Source organism: Arachis ipaensis, chromosome B7 (genome assembly GCF_059453495.1).
Source record: "Arachis ipaensis isolate K30076 ecotype BB chromosome B7, ASM5945349v1, whole genome shotgun sequence".
Taxonomy (NCBI): domain Eukaryota; kingdom Viridiplantae; phylum Streptophyta; class Magnoliopsida; order Fabales; family Fabaceae; genus Arachis; species Arachis ipaensis.
In genome coordinates, this window is record NC_142442.1 from 37,891,650 (window position 1) to 37,900,985 (window position 9,336).

At 35.9% G+C, this 9,336-nt stretch overlaps 1 protein-coding gene across 1 annotated transcript; it reads left to right on the top strand.

The window, feature by feature from the left end:
• Window positions 1-3,442: 3,442 nt before the first annotated feature.
• LOC148550877 (uncharacterized) lies at window positions 3,443-4,620 on the top strand. The gene is made up of 3 exons (XM_088494652.1): window positions 3,443-3,926; window positions 4,088-4,292; window positions 4,383-4,620. The coding sequence occupies exons 1-3, from the start codon at window positions 3,443-3,445 to the stop codon at window positions 4,618-4,620; spliced, it is 927 nt and encodes a 308-aa protein (XP_088350778.1).
• The last annotated feature ends 4,716 nt before the right edge of the window (window positions 4,621-9,336 follow it).

A 9,336-nucleotide genomic window follows, 5' to 3' on the forward strand; every position in this document is an offset into this window, starting at 1 on the left:
AAGTAGATTGTCATTTTATTCGTAATGAGATTCTTCATAATCACATTTGTCCTTCTTATGTTCCCACTCAAGATCAGCTGGCTGATATATTCACTAAGGCACTTGGCACAAAATAGTTTGTTTCATTGCTTAATAAGTTGGGCATTCAAAATCTCGATGCTCCAACTTAAGGAGGGGTGATACGCACCAAATCTCTATTCCTAAATTAGTGTATTTATATTTAGTAGTTGTTAGCTGATAGCATCAATTAGCATAATTAGAGTAAGAATTTATTCCTCTATTTTTGGTCTGTATCTTTATTTTCCTATTTTGCAGATATGCAGTTAGTTTTAGAAGGATTGGTTTTTGGTTTAGGTTGCAGGTCTCGATGTATATATGTTAAGAACACATTCTATCAATGACAGACTTTGACACATACATTATCATTTTAGCATCAACAAATGATCATTTTACATTTTACCTCTTTCCAGAGTTAGCAAGAAACTAAATAAAGTATATTTCAAGAAGACTAAAGACAATTACAACTTATAAGCTTCCTGAGATAAACACAAGCTCAATATTACTAAAATTAAAGAGTACATGAACGAGTTTTGCCTGGTTTTGTTGCTAAGGTGCAGCTGCAAGCAACCTCCTTAGGTTAACTTCCATTTTACTAATTCCCATGAAAATCCTGTAACATTTTAGTACACAAACAAAATTAATTATCTTCACCAAAAAATTGTAGAATTTCAATCCTCCATGTTCTTCAAGTAAAATAGCTCAGATCTTAGACCAAGGTTGTACATATAGCTTTCTTGGTCATTCATGCAAGATTTAATGGTCTGAATTTGTTCCTATCACTTGCACTCGCATATAATTTCAACATAAAACTTTCCACAAAATACATATAAGTCACTGCGTTGAAATAATTTCAACATGACTATCGATGGATTTTCTTACACTTATCTATTACTCTTATTGGAATTTCTACAAGGAGGTAAATATCAAATCGGTACTCGAAAAATTTTATCATTGACAAAATGGTACCTGACTTTTGTTATTTACAAAATAGTCTTTAAATAATTTTAAAATTTGACAAGCATGCTCCTGAGCTCGTCGGAGGACATTTCCGATGAAAAGGATGCTAAGGTGGTCACCGAAAAATCCAAGAAGATTATCATGTGCTTTTGTATAATATTTTATTAGTATTTTGAGTCCTTTGATTTCTTGTTAAATGTAGGAAAATTAAATGTCAGCAGAAGAGAAGCGGAGCACAAGCAAAAGAAAGCAACTAGAAAAGCAAATGATATCGAAAGATTAAGATTTGGAGGTTTTTTTTTTTGTTCACGGTATCTAAGAACCCGACAAGGTCAAGGACTAATCCGTCACATATCTGAACTCCATTTAAAGGTCTGTCGCTTGCCAATGAGTTACTGCATGCATAAGATGGGATTCGAACCCCCGACATTTGCTTAAGCGGACGAGTGAGTTGACCACTCTACCAACCCAAATTGGTTAAAATTTTGGAGGATTTAATGTTAGGTTTTCATGGTCTTGAATTCAGATTGGCCCTTTGGATTGGGTTGGGTTCTAATCAATGCCAAGAAAACATCTTCAATTTGGAACACATGATGAGAATAGATTCTCGAAAGGATAAAGTAACTTGGATTGGTCGATTGGCAAACTTACTTGTCAGCTTAAACAAGTGTCACTCGTCAGCTTAAACAAGTGTCGAGGGTTTGAATCATGACAATTCTGTGCATAGTAGCTTCCTACAACTCGAACGACATAAAAGATACTATTTGTGTGTTTTTACAAAATATAATGTGATTCTGTCTACATAGATAAAATCAATTATTTGTATAAATTACATAAAATACAAAATAAATATTAAAAATATATGAAATAATATATATTCATACACAAATAACTGATTTATTAAATAACTTTTTTGTTTATATATAATTTTATATTAAAATTATTTAAAAAATCATGTATATACAAAAAATTAATAATCATATATTTAATAGTTTTTTTTAATTATTAACATGAATTTAAAGTTATATAGATAGATAAAATCAAGGGTGAGGCCTAATAGAAACAAAAAGCAAATAAGCAATTCCAGCATGCAAACTGCAAAGTATGGATCAATGCACAGATAGATGCATTATAAGCAAAGGCCAAGCTGTATTTTATCCATACATGTTTCTTGCAAATATGTTATAAATTATGATTGGATATCTAAGTCTACGTATAAATTATTTAATATTTTAATAATATTACTAAAGAGTATGGGCAAAGGACTTTGAAATAAATGTTCACTCCTTACACGGGAAAAAATGTTCACTTTATAAATTATTTTGTATAATATTTTATCATTTAAGTTCTCAAACTTAATGTTTCATAATAATAATAATATGAAGTTATATCTATACTCACTTTGTACCACTTGATAAGAGTAATAATAAAAATCACAAATTCATCAATATAATTTTCGAAGTTCAATATCAATTTTCAAAATAATATTAAAATCACAATAATTATCCAGTTGAAAAAAAAGAATTCAACTACATAATAAGATACTTTTAAGTAAAAAAGTGAAATAATGTCATTAGCTAAACCAAATATCATATAAATTGTTATTTGTGTAATTTTTCAGAATTTCCAATACAGCATATTTTGCAATTTCTATAATATTAGAGGAGAAGAATTATCAAAGCAATTTTTTAATTAAAAAAAAAGAAGTTAGAGTCCAAAAAATGATTGTTATCTGTTACACACTTAAGCGGACCCACATTTGCAGCAATGAAAGCCAATCAATAAAGTAAGCACCTTCTTCTTTCTTCATTATTCTGATTTCCAATTTCGCAGAACCCTAAAATTTCTCTCTCTCTCAACTCTTCGAATTTCACAACCCCGTCCCAATTTACAATTGTCCCATGTAATAGAGATCAATTAACTATAGGATGCATCCAAACAAAAAACCAATCAGTTAATACATGCATGGAGGAAAAACATACAATTTCTGAACAAAACATTGTCTCATCGACCTCCTAACATGGGAATTTTTTTTTAATTAAATAAATATAAAAATTATGAAAATAAATAAAAGGTGAGGTATTTATAAAAATGCACTATAGAACACATCTCGGATACTAAAGAGATAACTAAAAAATGAACACATTTCGGATGCTGAGATTTCATATTATGACTAGGTGACACCGAGTCACATCCTGAGTGCACCCGGAATATATATAAGTATAGAAATCGGATATTGAACATCTGAGATATGAGCATTACGTGAAGGGAGTCTCAACATCCGAGATATAGTAAACGACTTAATTAGGGTCTCAACACCCAAGATATGTTAGAAAATAAGTCTATTTATATAGCCCATGCCAATACCTCCCCTCACACAATTCACAAACCAATCTTTTCTTTCTCTTCTTTCCGTTTTGTTCTGATGGAGAATAATCAATTCTTCTTTGTTGTGGTTTATCCCAATGGAATAGTCAGACACGGTGATGAAGGAGTGATTTTCGAATCTGATAAGACTGTCCGGTTGAACACTAACCGTGTTGATAGCCTCGATGCGCTAAAGACGATTATGCTGAGTAATATGGGAGGAGTAAGTACAAAGGAGGTTAGGCGAGTTGCATATAGATTTCTGCACGCGCTTCCGAATGGTGGATTTACTAACCAGTTATTTTGGATTGATGGGGATCAACATGTGAGGGTAATGTTCGGTGCACATGCACGGCTAATGCCGCAACATGTGATGGAGTTGTATGCTACAGTCTATGACGTGGTTGTCGGTGGTCGGCCGTCTCCTTTGAGTCCTAAAGTTTTCCCGCTCGAGGCCACACTAATCCACTATGCCCAGCCACATGATAGTGCCGACGAGGATGACAATGACGGCGATTCAACTTATATTTTTCTGAAGATGAGTATGTGCTGGAGACTCCTGGCAACGGTGTTGGTAGGTTTTTTCAGCCTCCCCCTTTGGCCATTCATCGACTGTCAGATGTTCCTAGTCATTATCAGACGTTGAACTCGGACGCAATGCTACGATCTTCTAAACGCCGATGATGGGAGGATCATAACACAGATGGTGGGGTGGAATTCCAAGTTGGGCATAGGTTCAGGAACCATGAAGCAGTTCTAATGGTAGTGAAGAACTACAGTATTCGATGGAATGCGGAGTACAGAATTTTGGAGTTAGATAGTCTTAAATGCCACTGTCGTTGCAAGCAATTTACCAATAGTTATTCATGGAGTCTTAGTGTGGCACTACAACAAAACTTGAATTATTGGTATATGTTACGATTTATTTTAGATGCATTAGAGTCTATCACGTTAGTTTTGTATTTTGCATAATGTTGACATCCACGAGAAATTTGTAGGGAGGTGCGTAGGTTTAGTGGATTACATACCCGTCTGGCACCTACCATGTCTCAGAATCATGCTCAGCTGGATAGTGGTTTGATTTGCAAGGTCATGTTACCTATGATTAAGACTGACCCGTCGGTGTCTATCCCGGTGTTGCAAAGTACGGTGCATCAGAGTTACCATTTTAAGTTCTTATATCGAAAGGTGTGGATGACAAAGCAGAAAGCGATTGCCAAGATCTATGGCAACTGAGAAAAGTCGTACAACAGGATACCTGCACTCTTACAAGCTTTGTAGGAGTGCCTCCCAGGCACGATTCATGGTTGCGTTGTTGTACCTTATTACAATGGGGACATGGTTAACAGAGAGTTGAGTCAGTTTGATAAAGTTTTTTGGGCATTGCCTCTATATATTGAAGCGCTTAAGCATTGCAAGCCTTTTGTATCTGTGGACGGGACACACTTATATGAAAAGTACGGGGGCATGATGTTAATTGCTGTGGCTTAATATGGTAACAACAACATTCTTCCCATAGTTTTCGCATTAGTTGAGTCTGAGAAAACAGAGTCATGATTATTTTTTTCTCGAATTTGAGACAACATGTTATTCCACAGCCAGGAATCCTGAACATGTTACTCTTTACTTTTGTTGCTTTCACATCAACTTAAAGCATTAACGTTAAGGATGCGTAACTAATGATCTTGATACTACTTAATACATAGTCGTACTTGAATAATCAACTTAAAATATTAACGTAAAAAGTATACTGATGAGCGGATAATTTATACGCTTTTTAGCATTATTTTTAGGTAGTTTTTAGTATATTTTATTCGTTTTTTATTATATTTTTATTAGTATTTATGCAAAATTAACATTTCTGGACTTTACTATGAGTTTGCATGTTTTTCTGTAATTTCAGGTATTTTCTGGCTGAAATTGAAGGACCTGAGCAAAAATCTGATTTAGAGGCTGAAAAAGGACTGCAGATGCTGTTGGATTCTGACCTCCCTGCACTCGAAATGGATTTCCTAGAGCTATAGAAGCCCAATTGGCACGCTCTCAATTGCATTGGAAAGTAGACATCCTGGGCTTTCCAGCAATATATAATAGTCCATACTTTGCCCAAGCTGAGATCACAAAAACTGGCATTTAACGCCAAGTTTCTACCCTATTCTGGCGTTAAACGCCAGAACTGGCATAAAAGTTGGAGTTAAACGCCCAAACTAGCACAAAAGCTGGAGTTAAGACCAAGAGCAGCCTATGCACGTGAAAGCTTCAATTCTCAGTCCAAACACACACCAAGTGGACCCCGGAAGTAGATTTCTGCACTTTCTATCTTAGTTTACTCATTTTCTGTAAACCTAGGTCACTAGTTTAGTATAAAAACTACTTTTAGAGACTTACTATGTACCTCATGACATTTTTACATCTGAATTTTGTATCTTCTACAGCATGAGTCTCTAAACTCCATGGTTGGGGGTGAGGAGCTCTGCTGTGTCTCGATGGATTAATGCAATTACTACTGTTTTCCATTCAATCACGCTTGTTTCTATTCTAAGATATCCACTCGCACTTCAACATGATGAATGTGATGATCCGTGACACTCATCACCATTCTCAACCTATAAATGTGTGCCTGACAACCACTTTCGTTCTACCTTAGATTGAGTGTGTATCTCTTTGATTCCTAGTTCACGCGTTTGATTGCATCTCCTGACAACAGAGCATTCAAATCTGTGAGACCAGAGTCTTCGTGGTATAAGCTATAATCAATTGGCAGCATTCTTGAGATCCGAAAAGTCTAAACTTTGTCTGTAGTATTCCGAGTAGGATCTGGGATGGGATGACTATGACGAGCTTCAAACTCGCGAGTGTTGGGCATAGTGATAGACGCAAAAGGATCAATGGATCCTATTCTAACATGAGTGAGAACCGACAGATGATTAGCCGTGCGGTGACAGTGTATTTGGACCATTTTCACTGAGAGGACGGATGGTAGCCATTGAAAACGGTGATCCACCAACATACAGCTTGCCATGGAAGGAGCCTTGCGTGTGTGAAGAAGAAGACAGTAGGAAAGCAGAGATTCAGAAGACATAGCATCTCCAAAACCTCAACCTGTTCTCCATTACTGCATAACAAGTATTATTTATTTTATGTTATTTACTCTTCATAAACCCAATCATTTTTATTACTAATTTTCTGACTAAGAGTTACAAAATAACCATAGCTTGCTTCAAGCCGACAATCTCCGTGGTATCGACCCTTACTCACGTAAGGTATTACTTGGACGACCCAGTGCACTTGCTGGTTAGTTGTGCGGAATTGCAAAAGTGTGATTGTGATTTCGTGCACCAAGTTTTTGGCGCCGTTGCCGGCGGTTGTTCGAGTTTGGACAATTGACGGTTTATTTTGTTGCTTAGATTAGGAAATTTTTTTTTCCTTTTTGGTTTAGAGTCTTCCGTTTGAGTTTAGTCTTATATTTTAAGTTTGGCGTCAATTGCATAAGTTTATTTTTCTTTTATTTTTTTCGAATTATTAGTGTTCAAAGTATAAAAATTTTTTAAGTTTGGTGTCCTCTGTGTTTTAGTTTTCTTAAAAAATTTTCAAAAGTTACTTTTGGTGTTCTTGGTGTTCATCTTGATATTCAAAGCTTCCTTATTTGTTTTCTTTGTTTTGATCTAAAAATTTTAAATTTGGTGTCGTTTTTACTGTTTTTCTCTTTCTTCATTAAATTCAAAAATATCTTCTCTCTTTATTTTAATTGATTTTCGAATTCTGCCTGTAAAAATTCAAATTTTCATTTTAAAACTTCGTATTTTATCTTATCTTAGTTTTGGAATTTCAAAATTCAAATCTTTTTCAAAAATCATATCCAAGTTTTGTTTTCAAATTTTCTTAATTAATCAATTATTCTAGTTTTCAAAACTTCTATTTTATTTTCCATTCATTTTATTTTATTTTATTTTATTCTGTTGTTTTAATTAAATAAAATAAAATAAATAAAAATATAATTTATTTACAATTTATATCAATTCCCTTTTCTCCATCATGGACATAAGTGGAAATGAACAGTCCAAAAGGACTCTGGGGTCATATGCTAACCCCATTACCGCTGCATACGGGAGTAGTATCTGTATACCTCCCATCAAAGCAAGCAGTTTTGAGCTAAATCCTCAGCTCATTGTCATGGTGCAGCAAAATTGTCAGTATTCCGGTCTTCTACAGGAAGAACCTACTGAGTTTCTGGCGCAGTTCTTGCAAATTGTTGACACAGTGCGTGACAAGGAGGTAGATCAGGATGTATACAGATTATTACTGTTTCTATTTGCTGTAAAAGATCAAGCTAAGAGGTGGTTAAATAACCAACCACAGCAAGCATAAGAACATGAAAACAGTTATCAGACAAATTCCTGAATCAATATTTCCCTCCAAAAAGGATGACACAGCTAAGGCTGGACATCCAAGGCTTTAAACAAGAGGATGGTGAATCCCTTTATAATGCCTGGGAGAGGTACAGAGGGATGCTAAGGAAATGCCCCTCTGAAATATTTTCAGAGTGGGTGCAGTTAGACATTTTCTACTACGGACTTACAGAAAAAGCTCAGATATCTCTAGACCACTCAGCTGGTGGATCTATACACATGAGAAAGACTTTTGAAGAGGCTCAAGAGCTTATCGATACAGTTGCTAGAAATCAGCATCTATACATAAGTAGTGAGTCCTCTATGAAAGAAGAAGCTAAGGCAGTATCAACTGACTTTAGTCCTCAGGAACAAGTTGCTGAACTCAATCAGCAACTATCTTCTATAACAAGGAAGTTATCAGAATTTAAGGAGATGCTACAAGAAACCAAAAATGCCAACAAGGATATGGAATCAAAATTGAATCAGACAAAATAACAGTTATCAAAATAGATAACAGAAGAGTGCCAAGCAATTCAATTAAGAAGTGAAAAAATATTGAATACCTTAACTCAAAGCAGCAGAACGCCAAGAAAAGAACAGCTGACAGAGGACGAGCAACCAGCTACCTAAAATCCCTCTGAGGATAGTAAGAGCCCAGAGAGGAATAACTCTGGCGTTCAAATGCCAGAAAAGGGTGAAAAACTGGTGTTAAACACCTAGTCCATGTCCAGTTCTGGCGTTCAAATGCTAGAAAGGGAAGGGAATCTGGCGTTAAACGCCCATCCAGCCCCCAAGCCTGGCGTTCAAATGCCAATGAGGGATCAGACACCTGCAAGTGTTGATGGTAACCCCTCTAAGAAGGATTCTCCAACCACCTCTGTAGGGAATAAACCTGCAGCAACTAAGGTTGAAGAATACAAAGCCAAGATGCCTTATCCTCAGAAACTCCGCCAAGCGGAATAGGATAAACAATTTTCCCGCTTTGTAGACTATCTCTGGACTCTTGAAATCAAGATTCCATTTGCAGAGGCACTTGAGCAAATACCCTCTTATGCTAAGTTCATGAAAGAGATCTTAAGTCATAAGAAGGATTGGAGGGAAATTGAAAAAGTCTTCCTCACTGAAGAATGCAGTGGAGTCATTTTAAAGAGCTTACCAGAAAAGCTTAAGGATCCTGGGAGCTTTATGATATCATGCACATTAGAGGGTACTTGTACCAAGACAGCTCTATGTGATCTTGGGGCAAGTATCAACCTAATCCCTGCATCCACTATCAGAAAGCTTGGCTTAACTGAAGAGGTCAAACCAACCCGGATCTATCTTCAACTTGCTGATGGCTCCATTAAATACCCATCAGGCATAATTGACGACATAATTGTCAAGGTTGGGCCATTTGCCTTTCCCACTGACTTTGTAGTGCTAGAAATGGAGGAGCACAAGAGTGCAACTCTCATTCTAGAAAGACCTTTCCCTAGCAACTGGACAAATCCTCATTGACGTCCAAAAAGGGGAATTAACCCTGAGAGTCAATGAGGATGAGTTTAAGTTGAATGTTGTCAAA